Genomic DNA, 20261 nt, shown 5'->3' on the forward strand with positions numbered 1-20261 from the left:
GTGTGTATAAATAATAATTATATATATAATTAATTAAAAACCATGGAAAGTTCGAAATAGGTCACGATTTTAATATGTAAAACAGAAGTGAGTTAAAATAGAGATTAAACTTAATTAGAGGGTGCGAGTTGAAGAGAATGTTGAGTCGAACGGCTAAATTGCATAAAAATCGATAACAAGGCTGTAAAGTCGAGGTATATACGAACACCTGTGTACACGCAAAAATGTGTTACGTTTCCTATCACTGGCGGCATTAAATTCGAGCGGATTGCGCGTTTATATACGACGGGGAACATCGGTCGACGATGAAAGTCCATTTGTATGTGACGTTTGGGTCTTTAAATGTATCTATACAAGTTTGCACGTGGACACGAGAGAGCGTTCAGTTTTCATAGCCGATATACAACTCCACAGGTTTCACAATCTGACACAGTTGTTCGTGTACATTCAACGGGGCGTTAATTTCAAGCTTAATACTCCGCGAGAGGAAATGTCACTCAAATATCAGCTTCTCTCTACCTCGCTACGTTAATACGAGTATTGCCCGATGTATAGCAAACAAAGTCAATACGCTCGTATACAGAGCGTTTCTAAAACTATGTCAAAGATTTTAAGGGCGGGTTCTAGGAGTGAAAATAAAAGAAAACGTTTCTATAAACATGGGTCCAAAAAATGCGTTTTCTCCGAATTGTAACCCTCTAAAATTAAGGGAGAAAAAATCGAAAAATATTTCCATTTTTGGACCCATGTTACGGGAACTTTTGCTAGAATAGGCCCTTAAAATATCTGATATAAATCTAGAAACATCCTGTATAATACCCGCCCGTGGTAACTATTTTTCCTTCTTGCGGGTGAGAGAGATTTCGTTCCGGAAATGTCTTCGTCGTCGGTGATAACTCCTTGCGTGCTTCCTCAAGCTGCACATGCGGTGCTCTTCAGGAACTCTACATTTATATGTGACAACGTAATACATTTTTCAAATTTTTTCCTCTGTAAAAAAACAAAGCTGATAGAATGAAGATGTTTGGACAATCAAAAAATTTCCTAAAAGTTGTTTCAAGTGCATCGCTTCGAGTAAAGATATTATTTTTGTTATTGAATAAATGTAAGGAATTGCCATTTCTGATATCACTCAGGCTATCATTAATCGCTAATCGATTGGAACTTATCGATATATCAATATAGGTAGAAATGTATGTACAGATATACGTATTATTTTCAGCTATATTCGACGTTCGATTCAGATTTGCTGAAGCGCATCATATCGATACTGATATTGACTACCGGATATGCCCGATAACTTTGAATTCGATAATTTCGACGAGATGTCCAGTTAAAAAAAAATTTCACAGCACGTAAAATAAGTTTTCGCTCTTTCATATCCGAGCGGAATATTCGAAGCGATCAATTGCTTTTATATCTGCATTTTTTTTGAATTGCGTTTTGCATAGTCTGTGTCTACCTGTAGTAGGAATTTGAGATTTATATTTCCATCTCGAATATCTTGAGTTTACTGCACAATCCGGAACGTAGGAAGAAGTCATTCAATTTCAATGCTTTCTTCGTGATTTTGATTTTATACAAATCGCCGAGATAAGCTCGGAAGTAAAGTAAAGATTGAGAGATGCATTTTTATCTTCTTTTTTATTCTGCAATTGATATAGTGATAAGACAAAAATAGCCACTAATACGAAGTATATGAAGATTCTCACTACGATAAGAGTAAAAAAGGAATTATTATATCAGGAGAAATTATGCTTTTATGGAGGGAAATATATTTGTTTGAAATTTTAGTTTTATATAAAGAGAGATTAAATATAACAAATTCGAGAAATGCAATTTTTTAATGATCAACAAATAGTCGCAAATATAAGAAAAAGCTTCATATGAGAGAAATTAAGCATTTTTTATTTTACAAATCGTCAAGATAAGCTCGAAAAAAATAAAACAGATCGAGAAATGAATTTACTATTTTTTTAAATTAAATTAAAATAATTTTTGATTTATTTAGTTTAATTAATTTTTTGTAATTTATTTTATTTATTTATTATATATATATATATTTTTTTTTTTGTTTTTTAATAATTGCATTTTCTCCATATCGTCTCTTTTTCACCTTTATTATCGCGGTGAATCTTCATATATTCGAAAGCATTTCGAGAGTTTTTTGCTAGGATAAAATCGGATGTTCGGAAGACGATGGAAGCGCGTCCAGATGGGCGCGGCGGGAATTACTGGCTTAAAACTCGCGCCGGATTTTCTCGCGCGGATATACGTCTTCGCCGTCATCGTTGAGACTCTCAGTTGGGGACCGATGATTATTTTTCAATAAATCATTCCAGGTTCGAGCGGAGGCCGAAAATCGATGAACATCGCTCGCATAAGCGCGTAAAGCCGAGATTATTCGTCGACGGAGGTTTTATTACAGGCGAACGGTGCGTAAATTTTACGGTGGGGCATCACGCGTCAAATTTTTTGGGGGTTAACTCTCGCCTGTCACGCGCGACTTCATCTCCCAGCGCTATCGTTTCTCCGCGATAAGCCTGAAATTTATTCACTCGGAAATGCGATACGTTGTGCAAACATCGCGTACTTAACTTTCAAGAATTACAACTCATCGAGATTTATAACTTTATCGCACAGTTTTTGATTTATCCTCGTCAGATTGATATCGGTATAAATAAATTTATGCAAAATGTTTTTGTAAAGTGTATATAGTGACGTTAGATCATCTTTAAGATGCACTAAATTTGATAAAGTTGAAATCTTTCTTCTTTGTCTTGTGTTTATTTTCAAAATAAATGACACAATAAGTATGTTATTGAACTTGCACATGATTATTGCAAAGTAACATATGTATTAAAATTCACATAAGATTTTTATAAATTAGTGTCAAATTCTCTGTTGTTCTGTAAAATCTGAGAAACACATTGTAAACATATGTAGTAATTCTTGTATTATCTCCACAGAATTATAGAAATTGCTGGTGGTCGAGAAGTATTCTCACAAAGCAGAGGAAAGGTAGCGGCTAGAAAATCAAGATTTCTGGCTGCATCAAATTCTATAAATAACGAGGACATTCAAACTGATAATAAGTTGTCTGTTAAGAAGAATAACAAGTCCCCTAGCACACAGACCATATGGGAATTACGAAGCCGGTAATTAAATTTCTTTTGACAATACAGTCTTAAGTTTTTTTGTAATACTCTGTATAATGGATTGTCACTAATCATGACGATGATTTTCAGATGTGGTGAAACCAGGAAGCAACGCGCAAATCGAGAAGTGACAGAGACTGTGTTTGCCTCTGAGGTACACTCGGTGCGACGCAACCCCACAAAATCCATTCTGGATTATGACTCACCTAAGAGCAACCGTAGCAATCGCATAATTAATTATGATTCAATTTTGAATAGCAATAATGTAGAATATACCATACCAAAAAGTATTACCGACCTGGACTATGGATTACCAAAGAGTTGCATAGATTATCAATCAAATCACAATACACCTGCGAGAAGTATGGCAATTGTCAGTGATGGTGAAGTTGTGGTTTTTGATGATATCGATGACAACTGGCAAGGGCTAAGATTAGATTTGGCGAGCAATACGAACCAAATTACAGCATCGAGTGTCGACTTGGAAACGGACGATTCTCAAAGAGGTCGTATTGCCCCGGAACCACCGAGCTCCAGTGTTGGGAGTACTCCTAGTCCTACAACAGCATATCACCGCAATACTTCAGAATTTTTCAAAGTAATAATGTGCGATAAATATACGTATAACAATGTATTATTAAAGGATTTTTACAAATCTTTCGCATTTTACAGGTTGTTACACCAGCGAGCGATTGCGAGGCAGATTCCCCATCTCCAGAACGTAATCATAAAGTTGCGAGGGTCATTGGTGAATTACCAATAGCTCAGTATTCTGGCAGTCCGAGGCGTTATGGAGTTCGTGAAAATACACAGCTTCCTAGCTTATTATCGTCGCCTTCAATGTATATGACACCAAGGCCTGGTTTTCCGCAAAGAGTATTACCAACAACGCCAAATCATAATGAGGTAAAAGATACACATCGTGCGCGGAATGTTATATATAAAACTAGCTGGGCAGTGTCAATATTTTTTTTCTTTTGTATTTCAAGAAGGAAGATACTTCTGGAGAAATCATTATAGACAAGACTGTGATAGAAAATACTAGCATCGAAGATCAGCCCATCGATCCTTCAAGTCCATCACCAAAGGCGGAAGATGAAGAGGAGGATTCTTTAAAACCGTCGACTTTGCCTGCTGATAATATAAGCAGTCTCGTTTCGCCAGGAGGTAGTACTTTCGACTATCTGTACGAATTCTCAGAAACGCGGAAAGTATTAGAAGAATTCTTCAAATGCCCGGCGCCGACGAAAGAAAAAGAGAACAATATAGAATCTTTTCCTTTTCAAGTAAGTCTTTACTGAAACAAAAGTTTTTATATATGTGTATATATATATAAATACTTTTGTTATTTATATGTATATATATATATATATATAAACAAATGTATTCAAGTACACGATTTTTTAATATTTAAACTTATAAATTAATAATTGAATATTATTTTCTTTTATGCACAAGGATCTTGATTATGAATTACGAAGGCAAGGAGGAAGTGCATATGTTGGTCAACGATTAGCTAGTGGTCCACCAGTAACGGAGGAGGTTATGGTACATGAATCTCCAAAGAAGCAACGAGCGGAATATCCTCAAAATGTAAGAGAGTATAAAAATATATATTAAATAAGAAATATTACTTTAAAGGTTGCTTTTTCTTTTCTCAAATTTTATTAACTTTTCTTGCGTGTCATGTAAAATTTTACATAAAATATATACATTTTACATCAATAATATTTATTTATATATTAAAAACTTGTGCAATAAATAATAAGTATAATGCAAATAGTGTTATTAACAACTTTAAAATACCAATAGATGCTCCAATGTTTGAAAATTGTTTCTTTCAATAGTTAGATTCTAAATATAAATTTGTATTTATATATAGTCACTAGGGATGTGCAAAATGGGTGTCTATCCATTTAAAATAGAACATACAAAGTTGGAAGCTTTCCATTTGAAAATACAAAATGCTTTTTAAACATATAAAATAGAAAATGATAAATATAGGCATTTTAAAAAACCATTTATATATATATATATATATATATATATATATATTTAAATTCTTATTTTTTATTATATACTTTTTACAACTATTACTTATATTTAAATTCTAATTTCTTCATAAACTTTCTTTTATAGACTCTTAACTTTTATAACTTTATACAAACTTTATATATTTTTAATATAAATAGAAAAAAATTATATAAATGTATTTACATGTAGAATTACAAAAAATGATTATTCTTTACAGACACGACTTTTTTAATAACATTTTGTTATACATATTGTTGATATCTCGATTAATTTTTAGTTTGCAAGAAGAATGCATTTGAAATAAAAAATGGGTAATACAAGAATCATTTTAAAGTAAAATAAGTTTTGAAAACAGGTATTTTAAATTCAAAATACAAAATGAATAGGCATTTTACAATTTTAATTTTAAGTCACAAAATTAAAGAGCTGACTTAAAAATATTCTTATCATTGTTTAATTTTAAGTGTTTCTACTTCAAATAATGCACATCCCTGATAGGCACATAGTTCTTATATTGCACACATGTAGTCGCTTGTGAGAGAAGCTTTACTATATTTGACATGCGAACTACGCTGCTGCAGAGTAAACATTTGGCTGAGTTTTTTCTCTGCTTTTTTTTTAGGCGGGTGAACACGAAAACAATTTTCTAGACCTCTCGGTAGGTACCGGTAGCAGTGAAGATCTCGGAGAGACCGAGGTTGGTTTGCAAGTAGGGCACTCGCGTAATTTCACGCTGAGTCCCGAGACAACCGACTGCGACAGCAATTGCGGGGACTTGGATAGCGAAGTGTCCCTCATGATGATGGACAACGAATTAATGCCGGCAAGTGGCCTTCTCGGATCGGTCGGCGATCTGGGGAATAATTCGGATTCCTTGAGAATATACACCAGCATGCCGGTATTAGAGGACGGTCTGTCTAGCGGTCATGCGAGCGACACCGACAACAATAATCCTACTGTGATGCTTATGAAACGGCAGATAAACGAAATAGAGAAAGAGATTATACAGAGAACGCGTAACGACATGTTAGGCACAAACGAAAACGACTCCGGAAAAGACGTTGGTCTGAATGTAACAAAGGATATTTTACACACGTTGAAGACCACGTCGTCCCCCGATCTGTTTATCGCCAAGAAGGAGAATTCGTACGACACGAACGAATTGCAGCTCGACGGATTGGATCCACTGGGCACCCCGCCGCCGCCGGCGCCTCAGGGACGGCAAAGTGTAAACTTGGAGGTCAACTGTGGCGAGGTGGAAGCGGCTATCAAAGACATCAGGATGGCGCTACAAAGGACTAAAACTCTCCCTGTGAAATCTCCGTCCGAAGATCCGCCGGAACCGAGCGTCAGTCCGATATGGATACCAAGGTATCTTACATTTCGTTTTATGCGGATAAGGGTATTCCAATTGTGTTGTCCAATATTTCGCTTCGGTTACTCTTGCTTGCTAAAACGTTCTTTCCTTTTACGACACTAAACACGTACGTTTGGGATACCCTTTGGGCTATCTCATTGTTTTGCGCGTTAAACGCATCTAACTAAGATGCAGTATAATGGATGGCAGGCGCAGACTCTGCATGGAAAACAATAGCGAGGAATCCGATGCGCGTCGCATAGGCGATGACGGTGACGTGGAGATCGAGGAATGTCCGGATGAAGAGGAAGCGGATACCGATCTTGAAACAGATCGACTACTCGGACAACAAAGAACGGACGATCAAGGATTTTATGATGATAAGGTAGGCACGTAATATTCGATGCGCAATCTTATTTTATTGCGCATCGCTTTTATTAATCATTGTTATATTTATGGATTTTCTTGTTTTCTAATGTTTAAGTGATCTAAAAGCGCAAATCAAAAAATGATATACTTCTCAATAATATAAATTTATTTATATGTAACATTTTTTCAAACAAATAGAGACATGGTTTTTTCTGTTAAAAAGTCTGTAATATATACATAATAATATTTTATTGTCAATAAAAGAAATATTTTTTTATATAATAAAAAAAAATATCTAATAGTTGAACTAAATTTATACGATGTTAGAAAGCATCGTTGAGCATTTTTTGATTCGCTAGACTTGTATAAATCCTAAATTAATAACGCACACTTGTAATAATATAAACTATGCGTACACTGTAACTTCTCCTACTAGGCAATATCGAGATGGTGGCGGTGCGTTAAAATTTAGGCGAAAAAAAGGGCTAACACGCATTTGCTGTATATTCTGCGCGATTTGATTTGGTATCGGTGTTCAATTAATATCGTCTTGGTGTTACACAGGGGTGGAGGAAGCCTAAGACTAGGACAATGTTACCGCCAATGAATGCGAAAGTCGCTACACCAAAGCAAACCCCTCCCAAAACCTTGAGTGTCGCCCCGATAGAAACGCTAGCGCCTTCCGAGCCCGTACCCTCGACGTCTACCTCGATCTCCCCACCTCCCGTAGTGTCCGTTATACAATCGTCGTCTTCTAACGAGTGCGAAGTAGCCACTCCCGCGCAACCCACGTCGAGTCCGCAGAAGACCCCAGTCAAAAACTCTCCCTCATCCCCTCAGAGCCTCAAGGAATCCAACAACAAGGTGAAAAAGGTGCCCTTTCAAATGCTACCACGGAATTATTTGTTCTTACTTAGAGACTGTAGATATATCTCTCTCTAGGCGTTCTTTGTAATTGAAATATTGGTGCATGACGGCGTGCTATCTTTCTGTTGCTAAATGAGACTACACACTAATCAGCTTAAATATAATTTATGCCACGTATATCAATTTCTCTTTAAATACATTTTCAATAGGATAGTACATAGATTGATAATTACTCAAATATTTTACAGTTATAAACGATGATATATAGTTAGTATACGTTTAATTAAAAGAACGTTTTATGCAATAATAAATAAATTATTTAAATACTGTTTACTATAAAAATAACTGGAAATAATTGATATACACATTATAGCAAATAAAATTTTATGCAATAATAAATAAACATTGATAAATTATTTAATAATATTTAATATAATTGATAAAAATGTTTAAGCTGATTTTGTTTCAAAAGAGAGAGTATTCTTTTTGTTATCCAATTGCTTTACCTTTTCTTCACAGCTTCCGCTTATTACGCTTCTTTTAATTTGTAACAGAAATAGCCTCAGTCCTGTGTTTATAGAAATAGCGCATAATGGATAATTATGTCTTGACAAATACTGCAATAATAATGAAACACTTTATATAATTATTTCCTGTGCTTTGTGGAACAAAGTAATTCTTATAATTGATTTATAAATGAAGAGGAATATGAAAATTCTCAGTGATATGTAGTGCTCTGTTTACTACTCGTATTATTAATACTATTACTACTGCTGCTACAGTTTATAATATTTTTTATTTATAATAAATAAGAACATGTTAATGTTTATTGGCTTTTTTATATGAAAGTTATTGCATGGTTAGCATATATATATATATATATATATACATATATATATATATATATATATATATATATACATATATTCTACTGCTTAAATGATTCCATATATTATATATCTACGAAATTTGTCATTATATCTGTCAAAGTCTTATCTGCATTCTGTCTGTTTTATTTTTCAGGATAAGGAAGGAAAAAAGAAGAGCAGAAACAAAGAAGGTACTATCACACATTTTTATCAATTTTTTTCCCCATACTTGTAACGATTTTTTAATTATTATGAATATTAACGATATATTAATATAATATTTCTTTTCTACTGCTTGCATGGTGTATAAATTCGGCATCTTCTTCTAACCATTCTTATATGGTAGGTACTCTCTTTTTACATCTATATATATATTTTGTAACAAAAAATTAAAATATTTAATTATTATTGCCATTGATAAACTTTTTTTTATTTAATTCGTAATTAATATTATTAACTTTTGTATGCATTATATCACATTCTCTTCCAATTCAAGGTCTATTTATCTATTCATATCTAATATTCCATACGCGTCATATATGTTTGATGAGACTATCTTTGTATACCTAAGTATCATCTGTAAATCTCGCTCGAAGACTTGAGAAGTCTCCCCGTTCAGATGACAATTATATTACTCTGTTTGTGTTTCTTAATAAGCTTGGCAACTGTATTGATAAGTATATTCGAGAGTTTTATTACCAAGGATTCAGAAGTTACGATCTTTTTTACGTATTCCCTCTTCTCACCTAAAGTGCCTTAGATGGGGAAGGCTGGTGAAGAAGTAAATAATTTCGAACTTTGCTGACATAAGTGTCTGTTATCTTTTACAGAGCGTAATGTTCCATGAATATAAAGTGTTGTGCATTTTTAGTGCATATTTGCCGCGTTTGCAATACAATCGTACAGGAAACTCATCTTTCAGTTAGACGCGATATATAATTTCTGATAAATAATAAATAAAAGTGCATATTAAAATATAATAAAAGAGTATGTGTGAATATAATAAAAGTGAGAGATTCTAAAATATAAAACTTGATAGTTTTAGTATGAGAATTTTCAGAGTATGAAAATTCTAATATTAACTGAAGGTTCGAACTCCCAGGGATCAAAAACTCTGATATTGGATACTAACGCATCCATGTCTGTTAAATTGCCCGAATGTTCTTCCCAGCGCTTAATCACCTTCGGCACATTGAATCGCGAGAGAAATGGGAAAAATACTAAATGGTACGTGTCTGTGGCGCTTTCAGATTTATTGGACGATCCGTCAGTATTGATCGAAGGTGTTCTGTTCCGCGCGAGGTATTTGGGATCCACGCAATTGGTATGCGAGGGTCAACCGACCAAGTCGACTCGAATGTGTCAAGCGGAGGAAGCTGTTTCCAGGATAAAGGTACATACGCGAAAATATATTCTTACGAACGCATTCTTCTCTATTTTTATTTTTTTTTATTTTTTTATTTTTATTTTATTCGTCATATTTCTCAGGCGTTTCTCCCCTTGTAATATATTATACAGGATGTCCTATATCGAAATAGGGTAGAAATCGACACTACTTTATTCCTTGTAAAAAATTAGCCATTTCCTTTAACAAATTTTCCAGGAATGTATCATTTTCGAGATATTTAATTTATTAATAATTATTAATTAGCAATATTTAAAAAATGTGTTTTATTAAAAAATATATAAATATTACTTAGATTTTATAGAAGTATAAAAACTTTTAGACAGAAGAATCAAGAAACAGCACTGAATTAGCATATTAAAAAATAAGTATCATGTAAATCAATTCTGAAAATTGTGTTAAAGGAAAGATGCCTACATTTTACAAGAACCTTATGTATGATATCCTGTATAGCTCGCATTTGCGAGAGATGTGTGTATATATATCTATGATTATATACAGATATGTGTATATAATAGCACAATACTCGTAATATGCAAGCAAATAGAGTATGTATATGAGAACACTTGTTTCTCTCCTATGAAAAAATATGCAAAACGTTGAAAAAGTAAAACAAAGAACGTCGAGTATATACACAGTATGAATTATTAATTGTGATGCATAAATCACTTAAAAGTTATTACGTATTATTTTCCTAGAATGTTTGTTCTAAAGAGCAGAATAACTACTAATTAAGTAAGCATCGAGCGATATATCTGATAGATAATGCATCCACATCTAGTAAATGATATGTTGTGTTTTGTTTAGATCAGTAGCATTAAGTTTGAAAGATGCATTATATAGTCTCGAATACAAATGCGTTAGAATTTGTATATTGATTAGAAATGTTTCGCGCAATTGTTGTAAGTTTTCGACGTCTGTTAAAACTCTGAAAAAGTCGTGCATTAGGAGATTTTTTATAGATAACTTAAAATCGTTTCTATGGGGACTATTAAAATTAAACTACGAATAATAATAATAATAACGATGATAAAATTAGCAGCATGCTCTGAATGCTTTATACTATTTTAATTTGCTACTTAATTTGTAGTGACCAACAGTGCAATATATTCTCATCTGCAATATAATATGTATTTCAGTGCAATATATATGTATTAAGATTTTTTTAACTTTTTGAGGATTTTCAAGATGGCAATATTTTTTTTTATTCTCATTGCGCGAGTTTGAAAATTATATAGCTATAGAAAATATGATAATTATGTTTTTATACGCGCATCAAACATCTAGTGTTACACCTTCGCCAAGTATTTCAGTTTCTATTACTTTGAGATCCTTAATTTACCTCAAATAGTTAAAATGCTAGAATCTTATAAGTGATTAGATAAACCTGAGAGTTTTCTGTAGGAAAGAGTACACACTGTCCGTCAAGTCGCGTCGTTTTTCAACTTCAATTTCGTAGACGAAACATATATATTTGTTAGACAGTTGATGAGATATTCTCCTTAGAAGATAGTACAGATAGCGTTTGTATAATACCTATTGCATTTCGGTTTTCCGTTATTTTTACTGATAACTCTGCGTTATATCTTTTTTTTTAACTACACTTATTGTTAGTCTCTATAATTTATATAATTTGTGAGTGAACAATCTTCCAAGGAAACTGTCAGTATTAAGCGAGCGAAACAGTAAATTCTTTCCTCCTACTCTTAGGTACTGCTCATAAGCAATCAAATGTCAGCATTTAGATATATATATATATACTATATCGTAAGATTATACGTATACTTACTTTTCCTAGTAATAACACAGAATACGATTTCTTTTTCCTTTTATGCGATAATCGACGAGAAGCTGCCATCGCCCTTAGAGCTTCTTTTAACAGAATCTGAATGCTGATTTCGACTATCTGATACAATTAATCTAAATATAATTGTGAACTGGCCGTTGTGCAAAAAGGCCTGAATGTTTCAGTGTAGCGCCCCCCTTCCTCACATCACCACCAACACCACCACCACCACCACCTGACCACCGAACACTGTCATCTTCTCAGTGTAACTTTGATGTGATTTCTGTGTATCTGTCAATCTTTCTTTCTCTTTTTGCGAATATAAATATATATAAATATACATACATATATTTATATATTTACATATATTTGCTATTCGCTTGCTATATCCGCTCCTGTAGATTCTTGATCGATATATTTTACGCACCAGAAATCCGTAATTCGCAAAGATATTGGTCTACTCAATAATTGCATATTTTTATGTTTTATCTTCAGATGCAAGATAAATTGCTGTAAACGTATCGATAAAGAGGAAGAAAATTGGGAATGTGAAAATCAGATCTAAGTGCAAAATGTAAGACGCAGAGTTTGAGCAAATTTCTATTGGGAAAGAAGATAATGAACTGCGAATTTTCTGAAAAGATATGACGTACGATAACGCACCGATACCATGTTATGACAGTATCCTGTAAGATTAGTCGCGCAATCTTTATGTACATTCGTTCGCTTAATCAGATTTTACAAGATAGTTAGATTATTAAAGATCTTTCTATGATATCTTTTATCGTAGCATAATAATATCTTACATAGTTGAGTAGACCAGGATTGGATTGGAAATGTTCTTTTAATTTCTGTGGTTGGAAGAATATTGTAATTACACACTAAGCAAAAATTAAGATGTTCGAAAAGGATGTTTTTATAATTGAGCACGCTCGCGCGAAAGTAATTTCTGCCTCTTTTGAAATGTCTGAGCGATTATAAGAAATTGTGACGTCAATTAATTCTTTTAATAGTATATGCATGATAATTTATTATTACTTTATTTATTATCAATTGCAAGCTAAGCCTGCTAAGCTGTGCTCCATTATATATAAGGGTATAATAATCAGGGAATTGCAAGGATTGAGAAGTTTATCTCTCGATAATTAATATTACTCATATTTCGGTAAAGCTTTCTAAAATAAGCCATATTATTAGCTTGATGCTACTTGATACTTTTCTTATGCTTGCATCTAAGATCTCTGCATTTGCTTTTGAAAAGGCTTAATTTTTTAAATCGAAATTATTGTTGTCAAAAATGATTTTATATTCTTACCTCGATTGCTTATTGATTGTTTGATATAAGTGCTAATTGAAAAAACTGAATTGACTTTTTTGCGATAACAAACTTCGAGTTGTTAGATAAACGCCTGAAGATTCTTATAACCAATTTTATGTATATATAAACGCTATTTAAAAAATTTGATTTAATTGCAATTGCCGTAATATGCTCGTTCATCAACTTTCGTTTACTGTAACATACGCTTGCACGTTGCACAGCTTCTAGCTACCGTGATGATACGCTTGTTCGAAGGCAAGATGAATGTATAATGAAGGTCGTAAAAGTACATGTACACGCCACCGAGCTCTGCTGCATTTATATATGTATATGTGAATGACTTGACTCGATATATACGGATAGAGGACACAGAAGCATGATGAGTGCATATGAAAGAAGTAAAGAAAAGAAAGAAAAAAAAACAAGCCGTACATTAGCAACTCGAGAACTCATGAACATATTGGCCTTTTGCCTCTCGTTCTGTCGGTGGTGCGTGGCAAGGTGTGACTAGCAGAGCCTTTGTTTGTTTGTTTGTTTGGCGCGTACATAACGGAAGGATGATGGGCCGATGCAGGCAACGCTCTTAAACTATGGGGGGCAGCATGGGTATGGTCGCTGCAGCATTGCCTCGCAAGGAAGCCTAGAGGAGGACGAGTGCGACTCAAGCGAAGAACTTATAGGAAGCGCTTCTGGTGGGGGCCAGTCCGAGTCTCACGCGCTTGGGGCGAACCACCAGCCGAAACTGGCCCCGATCAGTGGCTGCTTGGGGCCCACGACCGTTTTCAGACTACAATTTCTCGGGTCGGTGGAGGTGGAAGAGGAAGGGGGACGTAAACGGCGTAAGCGCCTTAAGAACCACATGGTGGAGGAGGCTGTGACAAAGATCAAGGTCCGCCCTCATTGCCCTTCATGTCCCAAGACAATCATCCCCCAGCTCGTGAATGTCTGCGACCGATTGTCCTTTAATTCTTGAAAGAACAGTCGTTCGACGACTACCCTACCCCACGTTTTTAGCCCCCTATTGATTTATTATGATTCGACATTGCGCATTATCAAGTTTTCAGCTTGACTTGAATTTTATTTTACTCGACCAACAATTTCTTCCCATAATTGCACCTTTCAGTTACTTGAGACTCTCACATTACCGTATTACACACAATGCACATGTTCTTTATAAATCATAGCGACCAAATCTCTTGCAAGTTAGATGTTGCGTCAAAGTTAGGGGGGTTGTATGATCGTTTACCTCTATTTTTTTCTCTTTCTCTCTCTTTCAAACTCTCAGGTTTGTGATAGCGTCGTTAATGATTATGCTTATACGGTTCACACTATAATGCACTATTTACTTTACTAGTAATAAGCGCGCTGCGTGTATGTGTTTAATTTATTATATCATGTATTCGAATAATTTATAATTAATTACTCTCTACTTTGTTACACATGCTGCTTCCTTTCGATAGGCATTGGTACGTATATTCGCATATGAAACAAAATATATATGTGATAGATGTGATATAGATTGTTATTTTAGATATTTCTGAAAGTAACGCCGTGATGTATCTTTTCCAGGCACCAGACGGTGACACTCAGCCAAGTACGGAAGTAGATCTGTTCATATCGACGGAAAAGATTATGGTTCTCAATACTGATCTGAAAGAAATCATGATGGACCACGCGTTGCGCACTATTTCGTACATTGCCGATATCGGTGATCTGGTGGTGCTAATGGCGCGACGACGCTTTGTGCCGCACGAAATGGAAGAAGTACCAAAAATTAATCGTACTCCGAAGATGATCTGTCACGTTTTCGAAAGTGAGGAAGCTCAATTTATAGCACAAAGTATTGGACAAGCGTTTCAAGTAGCTTACATGGAGTTCCTAAAGGCAAACGGGATAGAAGACCATAGTTTCGTTAAAGAAATGGATTACCAAGAAGTGCTCAATTCGCAAGAGATATTCGGCGACGAGTTACAAATGTTTGCCAAGAAAGAGATGCAGAAAGAGGTAATTTTTCAATCTTATTCGAAAGTATGAATAAATGTTGATTTTTTTTTATTAATCCCCAAAAACTGAACGAATCCGATATAAAGTGATGAACGTCGATTTTAGATTATTCTGATGTCTTGGTTTAATTATGACGAAGTGACAATATTATTTTTCGTTTTCAGGTAGTGGTGCCGAAAGCGAAGGGGGAGATCCTCGGTGTCGTAATCGTTGAATCTGGATGGGGCTCGATGCTGCCAACCGTAGTCATAGCAAATCTGGCGCCGGCCGGTGCCGCCGCTCGTTGCGGACAGCTTAACATTGGCGATCAGATAATAGCGATTAACGGTGTATCATTGGTCGGTTTGCCTCTGTCCACGTGTCAGACTTACATAAAGAACTCAAAGAACCAGACAGTCGTGAAGCTGACCGTCGTACCGTGTGCACCAGTCGTCGAAGTGAAAATCAAGAGACCTGATACCAAGTATCAGTTAGGATTTAGTGTACAGAACGGAGTGATATGTAGTCTATTGAGAGGCGGCATCGCCGAACGGGGTGGAGTTCGGGTCGGTCATAGGATAATTGAGATCAATAATCAGAGTGTTGTCGCTGTACCGCATGAAAAGATTGTTAACCTTCTGGCTACATCAGTGGGAGAGGTATGTACAAGTACGGTTGTGTGTGTTGTATGTTTTTTATTTGACGAAAAGAAGACTTATCAGGAATCGAAATATTTTTATTCTCTTTCTAGATTTTGATGAAAACGATGCCCACGTCGATGTTTAGACTATTAACCGGCCAGGAGTCTCCGGTGTACATATAAAAGCGTTCAGTTGCCTGGCTGATGCGTAGTGAACAGACAATACATCCGCCATCCACTACCGTACACTATTCGCTCTACTCTATCTGTACAGATTATTCTACGCAAGTCTATGCTTTGTGTTTCGATTCTCATTGGGACAATTCGATACATTCACCAGCTCCTGCTTAGTAAACAAGATTACATAGGTACGTCGCAGAAATGTTATTAAATATTTACTCAAGCATAATTTATATGATTATCGTAAGATATATATATATATATATATAATATTAATGAGATTCTCTATAACATAAATATGTTTTCTTCAAGTTTAGTGGGAGAGATATCTTTTTTAATATTTCTTTCATAATATCAGAGTTTATTACTTGAATATTATATAAAAATTAAGACAAAATTTTGACTTGTTAACAATCGAATAAAACGATAAAAAAGTATATTTTTCTTTTAGAATTTTAGTATATATAACACTCTGTGTTACAGAGAATCGCATTATTTGCGCCAAGGAAGATGATAGGTGATGCAAACTATGCAGTTGCACATGATTATAAATAGCACAAAGCTCTTTACTGACAGCTGGAGCAGGGCTGGAATTGTATATTACGTAGTTTAATGACATAGTAATATTTATAAAAAGGATCTCCCTCTCTATCTCTCGTCTGGGAGATACTTTAAGAGTTGAAGCGTTTATTTAATCTTTTTTATCTTTAAAAGGCTGGCGAATACTTGCGGCTTGGTGCCCAATGGTGTTAATTAATTTGTACTAAAATTACTATCTATTGTAGTAAACTTGGGATGCGTAAATCTCGTGATAAATAACGCTATAGTAATTATATAGAAGAGCGCAGTAAACAAGATCTTTTTTTTAAACAAGTAATTCCTTTTTACAAGATCATCAAAATAATTTTTTGCAAAGATAAATGACTTGTTACAAAGATGATCCATCAAATGGGTCTTGTATGCCTACATATTACTTATTCGACGCTATCCTATAATACTCGGCTGTATATGAAGGTGAAAACTGTAACGTAGCACATTTTAGCTACATTGATATTATTTTTCGATATTTGAAAATCTTTCAATTTGTATAATAATCCTCAGAATTTATTGCCGCCCACAAAAAATTGGACAAATTAAAAAAAACTCAAGTTTTATTTACCTCGAATATTGTTATAAATGCAAAATTTCTTAACGAACATATAATTACGTTATGTTACACATTTCTAGGAAAAAATATGTGACTTGTCTTTTTCTTTTTTGCAAATGTAGTAAACTACAAGTTTGCAAAAAATTAAATTGTCACGTAAGTTGCATTGATCATTTGCTTCTTCGAGCATACATTGATAAATATTGAGAAATGGCTGTGTATTTAAGGATCTAGATTTTATAGATATAAGATTTCACTCGATTTAGGCACTTTAGAATAGGGATTTCTAAACTTTTGAATCTTACATTTCCTCTTTAACCCCTCTCTCTGTATTTATCTATCTCTTTTTTAATATTTTAGAAACTCTTATATTCTAATCTCTCACTCTCTTCAATAGAAACTCAACATTTTTATTGAATTCTTCATTTAAAGTTCACTTGTAACTTCTAAAAGTTCAGAATAAGCTATTGAAATATCTGATTGACATTTTTTTCATATCTTATTAAATATCTTCACATCTTCCAAAATTTTCTTGCACGTTCCAATTTGAGAAATGATAATTTCAAATAATCTTATTTTGTAGATTCCTGCGAAAAATTGATAAAAACCGATCAAGAAACGAATATTCTTCACTAATAGATCTTCGACTATCAATTCACAAAGATAGTGTAGTAATAATAAAAAAAAATACTTATATATTTATAGACGCGCATCTCTTATTCATATCAGCTTGCAGTAAGTCTTCACTTTAACATGTATAATACATGTAAAATATGTAAATTGTTATTCAATTTAATATGGCTTTTCTCATTGCATAGGCATACAAAGTGAATTCTAGCTCTAATCCCGATTTATAACTACGTCAATGGAAAATTTTTTCTAAAATATACAGACTGATGACTTCTATGTGTAATCCAATAAGATACAATTATCCAATCCTGGAACTCTCGCCGGAGTCGTACTGCTAGAAAGAAAAAAAACGTGTTCTCTTCTATATAAATACTATATGTTACAATAATCTAAGTTTTATCTATTTTTGCTGAAGATTTCTCACCTTCGAGCTATTCTGCTTCAAATATCAAGAAGTGTGCGATGATACAAATTTTGAGATTCCTGATGTCTGATAAAATTTCAATGCCAAAGTACATTAAGTAGTGAGGCGAGACAGGGGATAGCAAAGTATGCATAATTTTCAACAAAAATTATTCAAACTTTATTTATGAATGTTTGTGTATATGTGAGTGTATGTGTGTGTACAACTACCTAATTACCTATTAAAATGGCATATTCTGATTTGCAAGAAAATCAAGCTTATGTATTATCTTCACTTCTGATATCATTCAGAGTGTTTGAAGAAGAGGGAATTCAGGATTTGATAGTTCAGAGCAGACGCCCAATTATTTGTAAAAAAAATGTCTAATTAACATAGATCGAAAAAAAATAACTTTTTGGAAATAAGCAGATTATTCTTTAGTATTAAACTATATTATAACTTTTTATCAAACCTGAAAATTATTTGCGTTTTAAGATAGAAACAATTTTCAATTTTGATAATAATTTTTCAATTTATGTATCAATTAGACATATTTTCGTCAGTTTAATGAACGCTTTACTCTCAGAGCTCTGATTTCTTCATCATTAAACACGCTGTACAAGTCATGGAATTTATGTGTTCACATAGTGTCATAATATATGTGTACTAAAGAAAAAAGTCATACTTGTCTAAATACGACGAAAAACGTTAATTTTCTAATAAATAAATTAGTTTTTAATTTTTTGGAAGATTAAGAATGTCACGAATTTTTTTTCATTTTATATACTTATATAGATGAGTTACTTGTATTATCTAAATTTAAGTCAGCTCTTTTATATGATATATCTTGAGAGATGTCTAATTTGCCATAAACATACGACATTTCGTACGGAACGATTCACTGGAAGGCACACAAAAGCATGTATATAAAGTTCTTTTCATTGTTTATAATACTTGATATATATAAAATATGTAAAAGAGCGAAAGAATTTGATGCGCGTAAAGAAGCCTCGAGAGGATAGTTACGTGAGAAATGTCTCATGAAATATACGTATGTATAAATATATATGGTAATTCTCGATTACTTGATTGAAGAGGATATAGCGAGGCATATTATATACGATATTGCATATCATGGGGAACCGATATATCATTGTGGGCTAGAAGACCTTCATTCTTCATCGGCAAATATTTAAATGAATATGCAAAAAGTCCTTTATCCTTTGCCGAAAGATCACCAGAGTAAATCCTAGAATAAATCATGATCATATAATATATATACGTTAGGATAATGAATTTTGGCATAGAAATTTTAACCATATATTCAATGAGCAACAGAGAAATATGATTATAATATATGGGATCAAACACAAGATGTTATATATTGGGTGGCTGAAACTTATCTAGTCATTACGCTAAGAATAAGATGAATATATATATATATATATATATATATATATATATAATATAAATACAGAAAGTATATATATATATATAAGTATATATATATATATATATACACATAAGTTAATACTCAACCATCGCAAGCCACCCTGACTATGTGAATGTGTCTAGCCACATTTTAATAATAACATCCACCACTTATTTACTATTGATCCGGTCATGCATGCTCATTTCTTATTTGTTTTTAGACATGAAAATTTAATGTACTATTAAATTAGCATAATACTTTTTCATAATACTTTAATTTTGATATTTTAAGGGTATATAAATTATTAAAATGTGGCTTATATCGGAATATTTATTTTAAGCATAAAATCGTATTAGGTTTATTTAATATTATTTCTCGATATTCTCTACTCATCTAAATTTTTTTCTATACAACCTTTTTCTTTTCTAGCTTTTCTACGGCTATCGGTGAATTATGTATGAACGAATGTAAGGAGAGAAGATGCGTAGTAGTGAACTTGTTCTCTCTTTAAATTTAAATAAGCATACAATTGTTAAATAAGAAAGTTTCGCCGTGCAATTATTTCCAAGCATTGTACGATATTTGTACGATCACAGTCGTTCTTTAACGAAGACATGGCGAATAATGCCTGATTTATGATATATATACATATATATATATATATATATATATATATATATATA

General features: G+C 33.4%; 1 protein-coding gene across 13 annotated transcripts in view; it reads left to right on the forward strand.

The window, feature by feature from the left end:
* LOC114937490 (uncharacterized) overlaps positions 1-19212 on the forward strand; it is a 47704-nt gene extending 28492 nt beyond the window's left edge. For 4 of the 13 annotated variants that reach the window (XM_085485081.1, XM_029310966.2, XM_085485082.1 and 1 more), the window contains exons 4-16: positions 2970-3158; positions 3249-3756; positions 3831-4064; positions 4148-4444; positions 4617-4751; positions 5815-6563; positions 6745-6934; positions 7483-7791; positions 8809-8845; positions 9905-10047; positions 14733-15167; positions 15332-15805; positions 15898-19212. In XM_085485081.1, coding sequence (XP_085341207.1) covers positions 2970-3158; positions 3249-3756; positions 3831-4064; positions 4148-4444; positions 4617-4751; positions 5815-6563; positions 6745-6934; positions 7483-7791; positions 8809-8845; positions 9905-10047; positions 14733-15167; positions 15332-15805; positions 15898-15969 — 3772 coding nt within the window. In that variant the 3' untranslated portion in view covers positions 15970-19212. Of the gene's footprint in view, positions 1-2969; positions 3159-3248; positions 3757-3830; positions 4065-4147; positions 4445-4616; positions 4752-5814; positions 6564-6744; positions 6935-7482; positions 7792-8808; positions 8846-9904; positions 10048-13719; positions 14053-14623; positions 14630-14732; positions 15168-15331; positions 15806-15897 lie in introns of all 13 variants that reach the window. The other 9 variants (XM_029310953.2, XR_014925240.1, XR_014925241.1 and 6 more) reach the window with 9 other exon arrangements.
* Positions 19213-20261: the final 1049 nt, after the last annotated feature.

The sequence above is a fragment of the Nylanderia fulva genome, unplaced genomic scaffold (genome assembly GCF_048542155.1).
Source record: "Nylanderia fulva isolate GAGA-0341 unplaced genomic scaffold, ASM4854215v1 Scaffold34, whole genome shotgun sequence".
In the NCBI taxonomy this organism is placed as follows: Eukaryota; Metazoa; Arthropoda; class Insecta; order Hymenoptera; family Formicidae; genus Nylanderia; species Nylanderia fulva.